The sequence below is a fragment of the Rhinolophus ferrumequinum genome, chromosome 21 (genome assembly GCF_004115265.2).
Source record: "Rhinolophus ferrumequinum isolate MPI-CBG mRhiFer1 chromosome 21, mRhiFer1_v1.p, whole genome shotgun sequence".
Lineage (NCBI taxonomy): Eukaryota > Metazoa > Chordata > Mammalia > Chiroptera > Rhinolophidae > Rhinolophus > Rhinolophus ferrumequinum.
The window spans coordinates 54655560-54674227 of NC_046304.1; the positions used below are offsets into that span (position 1 = coordinate 54655560).

The window sequence follows — 18668 nt, forward strand, 5'->3', positions numbered from 1 at the left end:
CTCCCCTGCCCAAGCCGTCGTTCTCAGTGTGGGACAGCTGGTTCTGGGGGAGGCCGGGTAGGGTCTTTGCCCCAGTGCAGTGGGGAGCTGGGAGCCCAGGCTGTTTCCCAGGCTCTCTTGGATGTGTGTCTGGGCCATCATCCTGTCATCCAGCACAGGCCCAGCCTCCAGGATGCCCCAGGGTCCTGATTGGAGGATTGAGGGGGTGACCAGCCCTGTAGGAGCTGTCTTGACATGGACAAGTGATCACTGCCCTGGGGGGCAAGAGGGCATCTCCTGGTCCACCCCAGATGGCAGGCACACCCTGCGGATAAGCACTGGGCACAATGCACGCCTCCACTGATACAGTCTGGGGGGGGTGGGGGCTCCTAGACAGCAGTGTCCTGCCCCCAATGCCTAAATGATACATAACCACTTTAAGGGGCTCAGACCACAGAGGACACGTTTCAAAACCCACGTCAGTCCAGAAACAGGGTTTTCTGGAACTGACCTAGAGCTCGGGTTATCCACGTGCCCTTCCCCATCCCAGGGCTGCAGGGCTGGGACGGGGCGCATTTACTGGGCGCCTTGGAGGGAGGTGCTGAGAGGAAGCAGTGCTCTCCCGGGCAGCCTGAGGCCTTGCAGAGACCCTGCTGGTCAGAGGGACTGGCAGTCAAGTGCGCCTGGCCCCTAGCTGCCCTTGAGGGCTCCTCTGGACTCTGGCACCTCCCCTCTGCCCCACCTTGCTGGTTCCACCTTTGGACCACTGGCCCTACCTGGCCCTGCTGGATGCTGGAGCTTTGCCTGCCTTTCCTGCCACCCTCTCCATTGGCCTAGCCTTCCCCTGCACGCCGGTACCCCGCCTCAGGCTCACCCACACACCCAGTGGACCCACAGCCTGGGGACATTGTCTACGGGACGTCTCTGTCCTTTTTTTGGTTTCCCATGTAACGCCTTTGGCAGAGCTCAAGGTTCCTTCTTTGGAGTTGGGGCATTTCCTCGAGGCTGGACAGTGGCCACGTGGGGACAGAGCAGGCAGACGCCAGGGGGCGCACTGCAGAGAGCTGGACACCAACCGAGGGTCCTTTGGGACGTCCGAGGTCTGCACAGGCCAACACTGGCCACACAGGCTGGGCCAGGGTTTTAAATCTGTTCAACAGTTGCAGGACCATGGGCATCACACCTGGCACCTAGGGGCAGCAGAGGAATGGGCCCAGCCTTCCTCCCCCACTGAGACAAGCAGCAGACACCCAGGCTCCTTCAGGGAAGTTTATTTCCTGGTCAGAAAAGGAGAAGCAGGGACAGGTTCCTGTGCGGTCCAGCCCAGGGCCTGACCAGGGAGGGGGAAGGAGGGGAGGCACAGGGGTCGGCTCCGGCTGTGCACACTTGGTCCCACAGTTGTCCTGGCTGGGTCTGGGGAGGGCCTGCCGGGGATGGTGGCACCGAGCCTGGGGGCAGAGGTGGCAGGCCCAGAGGACGGCACATGTGGAGGCAATAAATACTGACAGGCCAGGCGTGCCACTCCAGGCTGGCAGGCCCAGGTGGGCCAAGTAAGGCTCGGCCGCTGGCTTTGTCTGCCGAGGGCTCTGGGGGGGCCTTGGGCGCTGGGTCTGGGTGTTGCCCGCTGGGACAGATGACAGACAAGGCGAGGCGTGAGGACTCCCAGCCTCGCAGATAGGACTGGAGTTTTGGCAATTTGGCTTTCTCCAAGCCCCTGGAGCTGTCCCCACAGCCCTGGCTTGGGGGGGAGGGGCTGGCCAGGCCCTGGCAGGCCGGGAAGCAGCAGCAGCAGCAGCAGCAGCAGCAGCAGCGTCCCACTGCCCTGGGCCCCAGGGACTGCGGGTGGGGCGGGGGCTGGGGAGACCACATGCTCATGCGGACACAGGGTCAGAGGTTAGTGACGGCCCCAGAACACACGTTCCGCATGTTAAGGCATCATGGTTAGACAGTGACAGCGACAGAGGAACTGACCAGGGAGGGTGACGGCTGGAGATGACCTGCCCCTAGGCCCTGCATCGTGCACCCCACCCCCACCCCATAGGGGGAGATGAGCAGAGTCAGGGCAACCGAAAAGGCCCTGGGGGACCTGAGCACCCCGAGACCCCATTCAATGCCCCACTCCCTTGGAAAAGCCAGGGACTCAAGTTGGCTTAGAGCAGGGGGAACCTGGAGGAACCAAGGGGGAGGCGGAGGCCTGGGCTGCAGCTTCCCTCCCCCACAGCACAGGATGAAGCAGCAACAACACTAGATCACCGGGAGGCTGGGGCCTGTGGGCTGGGGAGGGCCGGGCGGGCCAGGAGGCAAACCAGGGGAGATGGCAGCGTGGGCAGGGGCCCTGTCAGCACTTTGGTATGGGGTCGGGTGGGGTGGGGTGGGGTGGGGCGCATACATCCCTCCGTCCATCGCCCTGCCCGCCTCCCAGGCCGGGCTCAGTCCTTCCACTCCTTTTTGATGGTGAGGTTCCACTCCCAGGACAGGTGGTCAGTTTTGTCGTCGTCTGTGAAGCGGGACTTGATGTTGTAGCTGCCCCGTGCCAGCATGCCCTTGGGCGCCTCCTCCATGGGGGTCAGGAACTCGTACTCCTCCGCCCGGGGCCCGTAGCTCCCCACCATGTAGTCGGTCTTGTCAACTGCAGGGCAGGGAGGCGGCGTCAGGGAGCCTTTCCTCCTCCCTCCCGATCCTGGCCCCGGGGCCACCTCCCTCCTGGGGGCCAGGGCCTGGCGCCCACCCTCACTCACTCTTGACGCCTTTCCGGTATGTGTGCTGGATGTACTTCATGCCGGACACGATCTCCCGGTTCACCTGCCGGGAAGGACCCCACGCGGAACTCAGCTGGGCTCTCCAGCCCCGGCCCCCCCAGCGCCTCCCTCCCAGGGCCCCCACCTTACCCGGAAAGAGATCTTTATCCGGTATTCCACTCCCTCCTTCAGCACAAATGACTGCTTCTTGAAGCTCTCCAGGTCGCCTGTGTTCAGGAGAACACTGCGCTAGGAGGCTCAGCCAGGGGAAGCCGCACCTGGGCAACTCCACTGGGACTGCATCCCCCCTGCCCCCCCCCACAGCCAGAGCCTTGACCACTGGGCGGCCCTTCCTGTGCTCCCCACGAGAGGGCGCACGGTCTCCAGGAAACCATTTTTAGAGGAAGCAACAAGGTGTCCAACACAGCCTCAGCCAGGGACCTCAGAGGCGCCACTCACCTGTCAGGTCCAGCTCCAGGGGGCCTGGGGCAGTGCTACACACCAGGGTCAGGCGGGTCACAACAACGTTGGGGACATTGGGGTCTGTGGAGTGACAGCAGGTTAGAGCTCCACCCCTTGGCGTCCCACCTCAAGCACACAACTTCCTGCCTGGGGTAGGGAGCCGCACGGGGAACTCAGAAGAGTCACAGGTGTCCCCTCAGTCTCAGTGCCGTCCAGCCACTCACCAGCTGAGACGGCCACGCGGCCCAGCAGGGCCTCCTTGTACTTGCGCAGGCTCTCGTCGTCTTTGTCCAGCTCCTGGATCTCCTGGATGCTCTTCTGAGCCGGGGGCTTGTAGTTCACTGAGTGCTCGTCCTCCTCGTTCTCGGCCGCAATCTGCGCCAGCTGCTCAGCTGTGGGCTCCTGCTCTGCCATGCTCACCTCTAGCTGGGTCCGGAACACCTGCAGGGGGGCGGAAGGGGCTGTGGCAGCCTGCAGGGACCCAGTGTCTCCCCCTCCCGCTCCCTGGCAGCAGGGGGCTGTGTTGAAGGCATCTTTGCAGGTGGCCAGACCCTGTAGCTGCAGCCAAGGGGTGATGCAACTTCTGGAGCGGGAGGGCAGCTGCAGCCAGACCTTTGCAAAGGGCCTAGACACAGGCTCCTGGGGCCAAGAGGGGCCTCACTAACTTGCCTTGCCCGTCTCAAGGGACTAGGCATCCCCAGGGGGTGGCACCAACCCCAGCCTGGACTGGCAGAACCCGACTTAGTCACCTAGAGTTCTGCTGCTCTGAAGTGCCCAGGTCCTCACCCCAAGGTACCCCTCCTGCTGGTTCAGGGAGCTGCTCTGACCAGGGACACCCGTTGGCCCCGTCCTGGCCAGAATGCAAGACCTCTATCCACAACACAGGTCAGTTCTGCCTCGCCCTGCAAACACAGGGCTCTCCTAGAGCTCAAATAACTGGCCCAGCCTGAATCCCGCAGGTAGGTCCCAAAAGCGCATGGGGAACTTTAAGTGTTTGCCCACATTCTCTCCCGCTGTGATGGTTTGTGACCTAGAGTTGGGAGCTGCTGCAGCTCCTGGGTATTCTCAAGACCCTCTTCGTGAAGCAACGGCTAGAAGAGCCTGGAGCAACACTGTTGGAGCAGGCGCAGAACAGTACAGGAGGCTAAGGATCCTTACAGCACCCCCTAGCATCCCGGACGGTGTGTCTGAAACCCCCGCAGACCCCTCTCGTTGTGTGGGAGGTGGGTCAGGGCCAGCTGACCCCGGACCTCAAGTTGCCACGGGATGAGAAACAACGCCTGGCAGCCGGGGTCTGCCCGAGTACCAGATCCCACAAAGGGCCGCTCTGAGCGGGCCGGCCGCCCCAGGCGGGGTGGGGCCGCCAGTCCCTCCAGGCCTCCCAGGCGCTTCCTCTGGAATTCCTCTAGAAAGCTCACGCCCTAACGCCAGCAAGTGCGGACGCAGGCGACAGGATCCTCCAAGCGCACTGCCGGCGCCCGCACGGCCGCAGGACCCGCAATCAGGGCTGGCCGAGGGGTGGGGTGGGGTGGGGTGGGGTGGGGTGGGGTCGGGTGGGAAGCTCGGAGACGGCCGGGGGCAGGGCGCGCCTTCCCCAGGGGAGGGGCGTCAGGCCTGGTGCACCCGGCGCGCACCGGCGAGGGGGCGCCGCGCACGAACGGCGGCCACAAAGAGGCCTGCGCCCCCCGCCCGCACGTGGACGCCCGTGCGCCCGGGGACCCGCCCTGCGCCCCGGCCGCCGCCCGCTGTCACTGTTGCCCCCGCCCCCGCCCCACGCAGATCCCCCCGGCGGGAGGGGCGGACAAAGACTCGGCCCCCGCCCCCTCCCAGCTCCGCCGCTTTCGCCGCCTCCGCCGCCGCCCCTGGCGCTCACCGGAGGCTCGACCGCGCCGCGCTCGCGCTCCCTCCCGCACAAAATGACGAACGTCGGCGCCCCGCCCGCGCGCGCCCTGCCGGCCACTTCCGGGGTCACGCGATTTCCGCTCAGGCCGGGCGGGCCGACGGAGGGCGCATGCGCGGGCGAGGGGTCTGCCGGGAGCGCGCGGCCGCCATCTTGCGGGGCCAATCTCGTGGGCGCGTCCCGCGTAGGCGGCTCGCGAGGCCGGTTTGCCCGCGAAGGCTGGTCTGGTTGGTGCTTCTGCGCCCCTTGCTGCGGGCATTTTTCAGCTCGGGCGTCCCCACGGCTCAGCCCGCGAACTCAGACGGGGACGGGGCAGTGTCACCGTCTTGCGTGGACCCCACCTGGACGTCGTGCGTTTCTGCCGCCATCTGTAACGCGCGGGACTGTCCCTCTGCAGGCGCGCAGCCCACGTCCGGGCCCAGCGGGCCCTGCTCTGGCAGCCAGCGCTGGCCTGGTCTCACAGCCCGGTGGTCGCTACACCCGGGGTCCGCTCCGGCCGCTCTCCCAAGTGAGCCAGCCCGTCGGTCCTCGCCATTGCCTCACCCTCCTGGAAGTGAACACTGGATGTTCCGTCGAGTTCACACCAACCACTCACAGGACGCTCTGTGGGTTCCCGTCCTGTCCAAGTCCCGGGGGTGGGCATCTCCTGGTGTCTTGTGCACCCAGCACAGACAGTTGGGAGGCTTTGGCTAGAAATAAAAGGTAAAAATTGATTTCACCTGGCCAAGGGTTTGCAAAGCGGAAACCCAGGCAATACCCAGAGGGTTCAGAAGAAGAAAAGCTAAGAGTTCTCATAGGAAAAAGCAGGCTGTAAGAATCGGTCCAGGGCGGGCCCAGTGGCTCAGGCGGTTGGAGCTCCGTGCTCCAAACTCCGAAGGCTGCCGGTTTGATTCCCACATGGGCCAGTGGGCTCTCAACCACAGGGTTGCCAGTTCAACTCCTCGAGTCCCCCAAGGGATGGTGGGCTGCGCCCCCTGCAACTAGCAACTGGACCTGGAGCTGAGCTGCGCCCTCCACAACTAAGACTGAAAGGATAACAACTTGACTTGGGGAAAAAAAGTGCACACTGTTCCCCAATAATAAAGGCCGTTCCCCTTCCCCAATAAAATCTTTAAAAAAAAAAAAAAAAAATCCGTCAAGCATTCTAGTGGTGCTGGATTGGCCTGAGATTACAATCTTCCAGATGTCGGTGGTTCGGACCTGGGAACACTTTTCCAAGCCCTTCAGAGGCTGGCTGTAGGATATATACGTATTTCCAGGCATCCACGCACAACTGGGAAGTTCCACAGTTGAAGTGCTCACTCAGGCTGGTGAAATAAAACCCATTCCTCACGCTCAGCCCATTTGCACTGAACCAGTTTTGTTGGCTTGACTATAGGAACTCCATTTTGAGTCATCTTTTCTTCACTCACTCCTCACTTCGCAGCCTGTCCAAGGCTGTGCACGTGACCCTCTGCCCTGCCATCCCCTGCGATGAACAAGGTTCAGTGTCCAGGGCACGCTTGGGCCCAGCACTGCCCTCCTGGAGAGGGGTCTGGCCACTGTCCTGTGCCTGTATGTTCCCCTCCAGACTGAAGGAGTATTTTTGGGCCCAGCACACTTGGCTACCTTGTGAGCAATACTTCAGGGGAGCTGGTCACTGAGGAACTCCTCGCCTCTCATGACTTCGGAAGCTGCTGGCACAGATGACACAGTTACTTCAGTCGGCTCTTTACCACAGACCCCAGTGTCTCCATTTGTGTGCTCTAGTTGTATGGATTTCAGACCTTGGTCCACACACCAAACAACATTCTGTAGCACCAGGGGCCCCATAAAATGTGGGCTGTTTCGCAGAGCCTGCAGTACCCAAAGCCTCGCCCGGCACTCCTCCGTGTGGGGTCCAAACCCCTAAATGCCCCACCTGGGGGGTGTGCCACCCCACCTTCACCCCCCGGCACTTGTAAAATTGTAATCACGTGACAATGGACTCATGCCTCCTTCAATGATGGTTCAACTCCAGGACGGTAGGGCCCTTCTGTCTGGTCTACACTGCCTGGCAGGGAACCCAGGCTGACAGAAGTCATCGCACACACACCTCTGCACCGTTTGCAGGAGGGCATTTGGGGTGATAGAACAATGCGTAATACTGAGCTCAGTATGTTTTGGAAAGATCTCTCTCCCTTTTTGAGGTGTATTTGCAATTTTTCTGTAACTGAAAGTTGCACTATCAACTTTATAGGCAGAAAGTTTGGCCAAAGGCAGAGCATCCTAATTGGTGTTCAGTGTGTTGCTTCTGAGGCAACTTACTGGGGACCGTCCCGCTGCACAGCCACCTGAGTCATGGCTCGAGGACAAATCTGCTTTCAGATGACCCATGTACCTTGAAAAGAAAACCCAAACTCTGTTATAGAAAATTTAAACATATGTGTATTAGTAATCTCTTGCTGTGTAAAATATAGCCTGGAATTTAGCAGCTCAAAACACCCAACCCTTATTATTTCCCATGGTTTCTGAGGATCGGGAAGCAGCGTAGCAGTGCGGTTCATGGTTCTGGCTCCAGGTCTCTCAGGAGGCTGTGATGAAGCTGTTGTGCAGGAGGGCCACGGTCTCCAAGACCTGCTGGAATTCCAAGTTCACGCACGTGCTTGGGCCCTCAGTTCCACACCCGTGGGCTGATGGCCTGAGGATTTAGTTCCCTGCGACCTATAGCTCCCGTCCCGGCCCCTCCGTAGAGCTGATCACACAGGGCAGGTGGCTTCCTCCAAGTGAGGCCTCAGAGACAGACAGATGGACAGGCAGAGGCAGACAGAACAGAGAAGGGGGCAGCAAGCAGTCAGATGAAGCCGCTGCGTTTCTTACGATGTCATCTCAGAAGTGTCATGCCATCACTCTGCCCTACTATACTGGCACGCAGATCTGTCCTGGCCCAGCGAAGTATGGGACTGCAAGGTGTGAGTGCCAGGAGGTGGCCCACCGCACACCAAAGTAGAAAGCGTGGTGTCATGAACCCTGATGGACCTTCCACGTGGCTTCAGTGGCTTTCCCTGGCAGCCAGTCCCGTTTGACCTGTCCCTCTTCCTCCCCACACACAGCTTGAAGCAAATCTCACACGTGGTTTCCACCATGTGGATTTCAGTGTGTGTTTATTCCTAAGGAAAAGGATTCTTTTTTTTGGATAAACAAATTTGAGGGTCCCCACGATCACCCCCTTAAGTTAAAAAATGCGCTAGAACAATTCACAGAACTCAGAAAAGCTCTTCACCTGTGATCGCCGGTTTATTATAAAGGACGCAACTCAGGACCAGCAAGAAATGCGCAGGGTAGGGGTGCGTGGGGGGGGGACTCCGGGGAGCTCCACCCTCCCAGCACTTACCCCTGTTCACCACCTGGAACCTCTTCAAACCCCACTGTTTAGGGGCTTTCATGGAGGCTTCATTAAGAGGCAAGACTGATGAAATCGTCGTTGGTGATTAACTCAACCTACAGCTCTGTCCCCTCTGAGAGGTCAGGGGACCAGGTTGAGAGTGCCAACCCTCTAATGATGCCTAGTCTTTCTGGTGACCAGCATCCATCTTGACACCACCCAGAGTCATCATCTCATTACCATAAACTGCTTGTGGTTGAAAGGGACTGGTTACAAATAACAAAAGCCACTCCTGTCAGGACATTCCGAGGGCTGGAACTCTGGGCTAGGAATGGGGACAAAGGCCCAATCTACCTTGATTGTGCCACAGTCAGTTTTCTGTGCTTGTGCCCTCAGGTGCGGAGGAAACTGGGACACCTGTGGTTGAGACTTCCCTTACTGGCACTTCCGGATTACTGGCCTGCCTCCGCCCTCCCGGTGTGCTGTCCTACGTCTCAGGCTGGACAAGCCCCAGGTCAATTTTCAGAGGTGCCATGAGCTCCGGATGGCAGGTTGGCCTGCTGTGCCACCCTCAGCATTATTCTCAGCAGGCGTATTTCATCAGGCATCGCAAAGTGCTCATTTCCTAATATGCCAGCACTGCTTAGCTGGAATTCTTTTTTAAAAAGCTCTCCCCATCAATGATTTAATCCCTTCGAAATACAGTTTGTATAGAAAACAAAACAGATTATATGTTTGTTCCTTTCATTTGCCAATTTTCAGAATGAATCATTTCGTGCCCAAGGAGTCCCCACCCTCAACCCCTCAACGAGGACAAAGAAAGGTTGTCTCTGAAATAACTGCTGGTGACTTGAGTGGCTTGTTTATGATGGATTGTACATCTAAGAAAGTGGGATGCTCAAATTAATTTTTACATATAGATGTTATTTTACAATTAATGAATGTGCTAAAACATTTTATAATTTGTTTCTACAACCTGCATACGTAACATACAAACTAACTGTCTAGGGTAGGTGACCACAGACACATTGATATATTGAAAATTAATGAGATTACCTCCTGGTTTTATTTTTACATTAAAATCTTTAATGATGCATTTTTTATTGCTAATTTCACCCAAATAGTCAGTTAATCCCAGGGTGACTCATTAATAATAACAGTTAATTAATGTAAATCATATAAACATTTATGAAAATTACACAACCATATGTAATTCCATAATAACTAATATATGCAAATTAAAAAACAATAAAAAATAACAACAAAAAACCCCAGCAGGGTATGTTGGGGAAGCCACCATGAAATATAACCGGTAAGGATGAACTCAGTATGGTACAAATGACACAACTAACAGTGAAGCGGGTGGAAGAGAGAAAGGGACTCACATTTTGGGCACCAGCACGACCCCGGGACTCCATGGCCCGACACAGAAATAACTGAACCCAATGCTGTGCCCTGGTCGGAGAGGTCTCCCGCGGGGGATGGGTCAGTGGTTCTGAGACTAGGTGAGGTGGACACCTAAACGATAGCCGACGTGTAGGCAAACATCGTGTAGGTGATGGGAGCAGTGAGAACACTGCCAGAGAGAAAAGTTACAAATAAGGGGAGGAGAGAATGACTGGGTTGCGGGCTTGGAGTGAGACCGCAGTGAACTCACGGTTTTTTCATGCGTCTCTTCAGCCTGAGAGGTACAGAAATGAACGCAGATGGGTGCACAGGAGCTAGTGTGTGCATTTCCTAGCTCTGTCCCCAGGGGCCCGGTGACAGTGAGCACACCCAGCACACCAGTGCCCATGAAAGGAGCTGGGGAATAGGTGAGCTTGGAGCCTCTCCTGGCACCAGAGAGTCAGGAAATGCTTTCAAAAGGACCGGCATGTCAAAAGGGCACAGGAGGGACCCTCAAAGTTCCCAACGGCCAAACCTAAAATAGTCTGAGCAACAAAATCAGTTACCCGATTCTGATTCAGAGTCAAATAGCCACGAGTCCACACTGACATAACTGGCTGGATAAGCGGTGCGCAAGGGATGGCTCGTTCCTAGAAGATAATTCTAATTACTGTTGAAGGATTGAGGGAAGTGTGAACACTCACCACGGAATCCACAATAATTACTACCACAGGACGCTAAAACTCACGGGCAAAACAGATACTCACTTGTCTCCAAGTTTCTCCCCCAAGATATTATGGGTTACGAAGGGGAGAACAGCCACTTTACAGTAGAGAAACCTGAAGTGAGCCAAGTCACGTGGCCAGTTGCGAGACAGACCGACAGCCATCGAGGACCCTGTGGGACGGACGGAGACGGAAACATGCCAACTGCTGTATACTTGCCAAGAATACCTAACTCTGGTCTAATCATAGTGACGTAATTCCCAATGGAATTGACCTTCAGAAGCGCCAAGGTCATGACACGCAGAGACTAAAGCTCTGCCCGTCTAGGACGGGTCCATGAGCGGGACCAGGCTCTCCTTTTTCAGGTGGGCTAGACAAGTACTCATAGCACAGGTGACAAGGACAGTTGGCTAACCCTGCATAAGGCAGGACAGTGGGATTGCGTCAGTGTCCGTGTCTGATTAGGTAAGACGTTGTCCTTGCTTTTACAGAAATACCCGTGGAGGGGTTTAGGGGTAAGTGGCATCATGCTGTGATTACTCTCAATCCATTCAGAAAAAAACAATAAAAAAGATCTGGTGGGATGTTAACACCTGGGGGGTCGGCTGAGGAACGTGCAGGAATTATGTGTACTGGTCTCTTCTATAAATCTGAGTATCAAAATGACAAAATGACACTTGACATCTAGTTAAATAAATAGGCTGACCTTAATAGAAATAAAGGAAGATGATAGCTGTATCAATTTCAGGAAGATTTAAAATTATTGAGAGTACTTCTATAAAATTTAAGTAATCCAAGGCAATCTGAAAGGAGGTGAGATGTGATTTTTCGTCAATACAGACAAGCAGCGAGGACGTGGAAACATCGGATCCTTATGACCGGCTACGGCCAGTGGGCATGTATGATGGGGAAGCTGTTGGCGAAACAGAGTGACGATCCCTCAAAACCCGAACTTCGAGGTGCCCTGGGACCCAGCCATTCCGCTCTGCTTTCAGAGAACTGAAAACACGCTCACACAAAAATGTGTTAAGTGCTGCTCCTGGCAGCACTGTTCTAACAGCCCAAAGCGGGGGCCCAAGTGTCCATGAACTGATGGGTGGATCCACAAAATGTGACGTGTTTGTCACAGAATATTTGGCAAAAAAAAGGACTGATTTGTGCTAGAAAATGGATGAGCTTCAAAAACGTTATGCTCAAGAAGCCAGACACAAAAGGTCATGTATCGTCCTATTACATGTACATGAAATGTCCAGGATAGGCAAATTCAGACACAGAAGGCAGCCTGGTGAGTGCCAGGAGAGGGAGGACATGGGGAGGAGCTGCCAGTGGGTTTCTTCTTGGGGTGATGAAGAGATTCTGGAACGTCAATGTGGTGGTGGATGTGACAGTAAATATAGTAAAATCACTGAATTGTACACTAAATGGGTAAACTTCATAGTAAGTCCCATCTCAATAACGTGCTCATTTGTAAACACCTGTGGTAACAAGGGTTTTCTCTGACCAGTGCTGCAACAGTAATCCCGAGTGTCGTCGGCCTTTTGTGTTGATTGAATGTGCTAGTTTTTCAACTTAAAAACTAGTTTTGTTAAACAAGCACTTCACATTCCATACACCACTGAAACAATACCGAGCGCCCACTCCATCGTCTGCCTTTTCCCCGCTATCTGTGAACATCCCCCACGTGTCCCCAGACGCCGGGCCCTAGCAGCCCTTCCCCAGGCCAGGCTGCACCTCTGGCTGATGCGCCCACAGGGCTCCTTCATCATCTGCCCCTCTGCCCAGCCACAGTGGGGTCCTGGCTTGTTCGAGCCGGTGTTCTCACCACAGGACCTCTGCACTTGCTGTTCTTTGCCAGTCAAGCTTTCCCCCCAAATATCAAGGCTCGTGCTCCCACCCTCTGCCTCCTCAGCAGGGCCCCTCCCCGGTGGTCCTCACCACCCTGTTTTCCTCCATCTGACGCCCCCATCAAACTGCTCATTCTACGAGGACAGGGACTTGGTTTTGCTGGTGGCTATTTCCTCTGGCACCTGAAGACGGTGCCTGGCACGTAGCAGGCACTCACGTTTGTCAGCTGAGTAAACAAACATCGTTTTCTTTAAACTCTAAAGCATACAGATTACCTCACTATGCTCGGGAGGAAAGGAGACCTAGCAGGACACTTACGAGGGAGGGGGGTATTTGACTACTTCTGCAGCCAGTGACAGAAAAGCAGTCTCCGTCCCGCTTGACTTCCTCCTACTGTACTTGTGAGATGGTCTTAGTTTCTTGTCTGATTCCTGTATCAGACTGTCAGCTTTGAGGGCAGAACAAATCCACTCACTCAGAAGCCGCGGTGCTGAACAGACACAGCACATTAGAGGATGTCAAAGGGCATTGGGGTCACCGCACATCCGTTCAGACCACAGCCGCCCAGTCACCCACTAGGATGGAGACGGGCCCTGCGACTCAGCATCCGAGCAAAGAACGTGAAGGACAGAAACGTGCCAAATCAAGTAGCACTCCACCCTTTCACTCACTCAGGCAGTATTTGGGGGACAAGCAGTGCTGGCCACCTGCAGGGATGCCCAGTGCCACCCTCCAGGGGCCCAGATGCCTGCCTTGCCTGGGATGGTGGGTCACTCTGTACTCGACAGCTTCCACCCCATTTCCCTCTCGAAGCCACCCCAGTGTGGACATTACACTACAGGGTCCTCTAGCCCTGGAAGTAACAGGACACTGTCTGTTTCACAAACCGGAGGCTGAGAACGTTGGAGAGCCCTCCCCCAGGAGCCCAGGGACACCTGGTCCACCCACCGCACCAGACTTGCTGGCCAAATCATGGGGTTTTCCTACTCAGCCATCCCCCTCACCACTGGATCCTTGGGACCATCACCCAGCCCTCCTTCCATCCCCTCCAACATTCCCTGGGCCCCACCACCCACTTCCACTTTGCTAGTCTCCACGTGCCAACAGGGGCAAATCAGATTCCAACCCCTGTGGGCCGGGCTCTAGAAGCCCACCTGCCCCCTACACCCAACACAGCACGTGGCCCCTTCCCCTTTGCCTGCTTTCTTCTTGGGCCCTTTCGCACCAATGACATCCACCCGCCTGGCCCTTCATACTGCCCAGGGGGCTGAGTCCTGGCCATTGCATCCGATGGCCTCTGGACGGGGCTGACCGAACCCTTCCATCAGGTACTCTTTAGGTTCTGGACAGCAGTGAGGGTGACCCGCCTCTCCGTCAACTCTCCAGGAGGCAGGCTTCCCAGCTGGCCTGTGCCTGCTCAGCCCAAGGCCACCTCCTCAGGGATCCAACCTGTCACATCTATCCCTCAGGCCACTGGCTAAAGCCAGGATCTGATGGTCCCTTTGCCTGCTGGACTGGGCTCCTCCGAGGACCGAAATGAGTCATCTTGTTCACCTTGCCCTTCAGTGCCTGGCATAGCACAGGCCACACAAGTGACAGCACTGGAACTGATAGAAGGCCACCGTTTGTCACACCCCTCCTGGGTCACTCACTCTGGCCCTGTCCCAAATGTGGCGGTGGACTTGGGAGTCCCACATGGACTGCCTCCTTGGCAGTGAGGCCGTGCAATGTGCAGGAGGCAGAGCAGGACCCTTGGCTCTGGCTGGGCGGTAGGTAAGAGTGAGTGGCCCTAGGCTTGCCCTCTAGAGCGGGAGGCAGGAGACCGAAGAGACTTTAGGTGTGTCTCTACACCCAGACTCCCACAGGGTTGTCGGCCCCTCCTAAACTGCACCCCACGTGTGGCCCTAGCTTGCTCGAGTGTCCACATGGGCAGATGTGACCACAAGGCCCTCCTGTTCTCTGCCAGAGCTTCCAAAGTGATCTCAGCACAGTGAAGAGCACACCCTCCACCTGCTGCTTCCATGCCCACGGACAGGCTGAGCACGTGACGCCGTACGCTGCCGTCAGCTGCTGAAGCCAGGCTTCTGGGAACCAAGAGCCAGAGGTAAGGGTCGCTTGAAAGCGAGCGGGTGGCAACATGAGGTGCCCCTCCCCTCACCTCATGGTCCAGTGGGAAGGCAGAGGGACTGCGCTCTGTGCCTCTTACCTGTCTGGTCAGAGGATCAGCGGGCAGACACAGAGGCAGCCACCATCTCTGGAGCACTAACCCCCATGCCAGGACGCCAGATGCCAGGCAGGGCTGGTCCCCACCCCCGAGGTCCCATGTGCCTGCCTCCTGCCTGGGACGACACCAAAGTTCTGGCCTAGACAAGAACTCCAACAGTAGGACGAATCGGACGGTTCCAGTTCTACACACACTTCTACTTTATTATGGCGAAGGCGAAAATGCCACCTTCTCCACAACAGCAACCAGTAAAATTTATCCCAAAAATAACTCAGTACAAAACAGGTCTGTTTCAGAATTAAAAAAAAAAAAAAAAAAAAGGGAAAAAAAAACCTTTACATGAGTTTTAAATCCTATTTTAAAACGTAAGAGAAAACTTCATCATTGGCCACACAGCCCCAGCCCGCCAGCCCCTCCCGCCAGGGAGCATGGACGAGCCGCCTGGAGCCTGTCCTGTGCACAGGCTTGCTGGTCTGTTTAACTGGTGTCCATCTGAAACAGAGGAAAGAGGTTCTTGCTCGAAAAGAGGTCCCAGTCACCCCTCCCGGTCTTGGCTGGCCCCCATTCTGACCCGTCTAGGACTTACTCTCGCATTATAAGCGTCCAGCTGGGCGTCCAACTCCTCTGCGGAAAGCTGCTGCTTTGAACTCCTGCCCGTGCCTCTGCCTCTGCCCCGGCTGCCTCCACGGGCGCCTCGCCGAGCGCCACCGCCGCCAAATCCTCCAGAACCACGGTTCCTAGTCATCCCGCCTCTGTTCACACTAGCGAGGGAAAGGAGACTCCTTCACACACGTGGCCAGGCCCACAGGCTGAGCGATCACACCACAGGCCAACCCCGGCCCCGAGGCCCCAGAACTCACCTCTGTATCGGTCTCCGCTGTGTGTCAATCTGTGACGTGACGAGCTGAATGTTCATGGGGCGGCCTGTGGCAAAGAATACAAGAGGGCACGTTCCTGTTAGAGACCTCTGACGCCCACCCAGGGCACCACGCCCCGGTCTCCATGCAGGCACTGGGAAGGGGCCGTGCGTGTCTCGATCGCTCGCGACAAGAGACGGCGCCGACGACAACCCACCACCACCTCCTCGCTCCTCAGTCCAGCTTAGGAGGGTGTCTGGTCAGGTGTCCAGGCTGCTCATGGGCGGAACGGTGTGGGCGCCCTGCCAGGAGGAGAGCTGGTACCTTTGTTTACGACTACAGCCCCGCACTCAGAGGTGTACTCTGGCGGCTGAGAAGGCTTCACAGGAGTGAGTCTTCCGAAGGAGCTGAACGAGGGGAGGGATGTAGCTTGCTGGTGGGGGTTCACAAGAGGTTGGTCCACATGTATGGGGCAGCGTGAGAAGTGGCAGAGTGGGAGAGAGACAAAGGGGCGAGTGCAAAGTGTCCTCAGCCAGAGGGGAGAGCCATATTCCTGCATGGACGGGTGCCAGCCCCAACTCCACAAACCAGGCGTGGCCCCTCAGTCTTCTTGGGTCCAATCCCAAACGCACCATCCAGAGGGACGCCGTTGTACTGTTTCATAGCTTTCAGGGCGTCTGCCTTCCGTTCAAAGTGCACGTCGGCTGTTCCCAGACTGCGTCCGGAGCGGTCGTAGTGCACGGCCGCTTTCTTCAGAGTGCCAAACTCAGCAAAGAGTTCCTGGGAGTTAGAAACAGCAACTGTCAGCGGGCTCTTTTCCTTCTGCTGGCCCAGGGACAGTCCCTGGAAGTGTGAGCTACTTTGAGGGGATTTCCCTGGGGGCAGGGCAGTGGTAGTGGGAAATGGGGGCAAGGATGGGGCAGGTGGGACAGCCCCCTCCAGGAGCAGCTGGGCCTGAGGGCTCCTGCCAACTTGGGGACCTGACATCTGTACCACGATGCAGGTGAAGGGCCGCAAAGCCCATCAGTGCAGGGCACGACATGAGGTCACTATCTCCTTCAGCAAAGGAAAGTGTACAACACACCCACGGACTGTGCCAACAAACAGCAAAGGCCAAGACCACAGCTCAAGGGGCGCCGTCTGACATGTGGACCAGCTCCAAGGGCCCTGACTCGGGAGCCCTGACCCAGCCCCTCCCCCGGGGCAGATTCTGGCTCACCTTTCCCTCTCCTCCTACTCAAGCCTGCCGCAAAGTCTGAAGTCAAGCGCTGCCATGGAAACTGCCCTGACCTCAGGCAGGCTGGGAGTTGGAGAGGGAACCCAGAGTGTGGGGCTACTCCGGCCGCAGGCACACAGCGGGAAGTGGAGTTCACCAAAAGCGGTTTCCAGTGGATGCCAGAAACCACCTTAAAAAAAGTGTTGAGACACTGTGAGTGCTCATCAGCCTTGCTCTGTCCTCCCACAGCTGGGCTCTGGGAAATTGAACCCAGGAAGGCCCAGAACCCTGACCCGGCCATCTCCAGGACTGACCCCCAAGATGTTGTCATTTAACCAGAAAATAGGTTTAAATGCCTTTGAGGTTCAATCAAAAAAAGAAAAAGAAAAAGGGGGGGGCGGGAAGAGGCTTCAACCAAAGATGGGTCGGCAAGTCATGCTACTAACAAGACCTGAGGGATGGTGGTGAGTGGACCGGCACGTGTAAGACACAGGGCTCACGGCCGACAGCCAGAAAGACGCCCTGGCCTGCTTCTGTGCTGTCACCTCTACAGAGGTAGGTCTTTCTCCTCTCAACGAATCATGAAAACAAGCACAAAGTAAAGCAAGCAAGCAGCCCAGCTCCATCAGTAACACAGGAACCACGCGAGTCTGACCAGTCTTTTCCTGTTAGAAACGGGAAGCTCTGGCAGAGAACCTCACTCACGGAACAGGTTTTAGTAAGGGAGGGCAGCGGCTCCTTACACTAGGCTGGGGGCCTGTTTTCCAGCACAAATGGACCTACTCCTTGCAGGTTCAGCTCTAGCATGACCTCGGCTCTCCACCCTAGCAGCCCCTGACAGGGGACAGTGGCTAGCCCTCGGGTGTCTGGGAGGGCTCAATGTCCTAAGGTGGGAAGGGATTCAGGGCCACATCCCAAACGCCATCAATTCCGCGTGGGTCAACTACCGACCGACAGGATCCTGTCTCTTACCTGTATGTCAGCGTCCGACACTCCAAAATCCAGATTGGACACCAGCAGTTTCCCACCGGTCTCCACGCCGGCACCACCCCCAAAGCCGCTGTCGAAAAGGTCATGTTGCCACTTGTCAGGAAGTTGTTTCGGCTGAAGGGGGAAAACACACAACAGAAAGAAACCCGTGAGTTGCATTCCAGGGCTGCCCCTCGCCCTCACTGCCCCTGGAAGACCCTCTCCCAGCGGGGCCCGGAGGAAAGTGCGGAAAGGGGCCTGAAGCCCTCCGCTTCCCGCCCGCGCCGAGCCGCAGTCGACCCTGCCGGGGCCCCACGTCCCGCGACTTTTCCAACTAACTTCTCGCCGCCGGTGTGGCCGCGGAAACGTCCCCTCAGTGCCTGCCGCCACGAGGCTCGGCGGCCAGACAAAGGCCGGGAGGGTGTCCGCCTCCCGGGCCCGGCCGGCGCGCGACCTCCCGCCCGGCCCAGCGCCCGCGCCCGCGCCCACCCGCCCGGCCCGGCCCGTCGCCCTCTCGGCCGCGCGCCGCCCCGCCGCGCCGCTCCCCTGCCGCGGCCCGCCGGCGGCCTCCGCACTCACCCTGCTGTAGGGCGCCGGTCGGTTCCTGCCACCGCCGCCCGCCGCGCCGCGGGCGAGGGCCGGCCGGTTCCGCATGGGACCGCCGCCCCGACTCACTCGCGCGGCGGCCTGTGCTCCGCCGCCGCGGCCTCCCTGCGAGCCAGCCCGGCCGCGGCCCCGACCCCCGCCGCGGCCGCCTCGCTGGCTCCGGTTCAGCTTAATGATGTCGTCCAGAGACATGTCCATTTTGTCGGCCATGGCGGGCGCGGAATCGGCCTCGGCTCGAGCCCGCGCGTCAGCACGCCGGCGCGTCACTTCCGGCGACGCGCGGGGCCTTCCGGTGCCGCGTTCTCGGAGCGGCCGCCGATTGGTTGCAGGCCGGCGGAGGCGGTGGGGGCCGGGGCGGCGCGTGCGCACTGGGACGCGGGGGGGGTCAGCGGGCTCCACTGCCAGGTCCCGGGCCGCG

The 18668-nt window shown here is 57.7% G+C and overlaps 2 protein-coding genes across 2 annotated transcripts; both read right to left on the reverse strand.

The window, feature by feature from the left end:
- Nucleotides 1-1235: 1235 nt before the first annotated feature.
- ARHGDIA (Rho GDP dissociation inhibitor alpha) lies at nucleotides 1236-5174 on the reverse strand. Its single transcript, XM_033091458.1, has 6 exons — nucleotides 5053-5174; nucleotides 3404-3620; nucleotides 3177-3260; nucleotides 2868-2944; nucleotides 2718-2781; nucleotides 1236-2608 (listed from the first exon to the last, which is right to left on the reverse strand). Exons 2-6 carry the CDS (start codon nucleotides 3591-3593, stop codon nucleotides 2409-2411), a joined length of 615 nt encoding a protein of 204 aa, XP_032947349.1. The 5' UTR covers nucleotides 3594-3620; nucleotides 5053-5174; the 3' UTR covers nucleotides 1236-2408.
- Nucleotides 5175-14787: 9613 nt separating this feature from the next.
- On the reverse strand, nucleotides 14788-18481 carry ALYREF (Aly/REF export factor). The gene is made up of 6 exons (XM_033091059.1): nucleotides 18224-18481; nucleotides 17648-17779; nucleotides 16092-16239; nucleotides 15463-15526; nucleotides 15189-15363; nucleotides 14788-15094 (listed from the first exon to the last, which is right to left on the reverse strand). The coding sequence occupies exons 1-6, from the start codon at nucleotides 18458-18460 to the stop codon at nucleotides 15080-15082; spliced, it is 771 nt and encodes a 256-aa protein (XP_032946950.1). The 5' UTR covers nucleotides 18461-18481; the 3' UTR covers nucleotides 14788-15079.
- Nucleotides 18482-18668: the final 187 nt, after the last annotated feature.

What these genes read in the sequence shown, in the direction of transcription:
- ARHGDIA (XM_033091458.1), bottom strand. Translation starts at nt 3,593, where the DNA reads ATGGCAGAGCAGGAGCCCACAGCTGAGCAGCTGGCGCAGATTGCGGCC. An exon ending in CCTGGAGCTGGACCTGACAG is followed by an intron (nt 2,945 to 3,176) that starts GTGAGTGGCGCC and finishes TCCTGAACACAG; the next exon opens with GCGACCTGGAGAGCTTCAAG. An exon ending in ATACCGGAAAGGCGTCAAGA is followed by an intron (nt 2,609 to 2,717) that starts GTGAGTGAGGGT and finishes CCTGCCCTGCAG; the next exon opens with TTGACAAGACCGACTACATG.
- ALYREF (XM_033091059.1), bottom strand. Translation starts at nt 18,460, where the DNA reads ATGGCCGACAAAATGGACATGTCTCTGGACGACATCATTAAGCTGAAC. An exon ending in TGTCGGACGCTGACATACAG is followed by an intron (nt 16,240 to 17,647) that starts GTAAGAGACAGG and finishes TCTAACTCCCAG; the next exon opens with GAACTCTTTGCTGAGTTTGG. An exon ending in CAACGGCGTCCCTCTGGATG is followed by an intron (nt 15,527 to 16,091) that starts GTGCGTTTGGGA and finishes TCTTTGCCACAG; the next exon opens with GCCGCCCCATGAACATTCAG.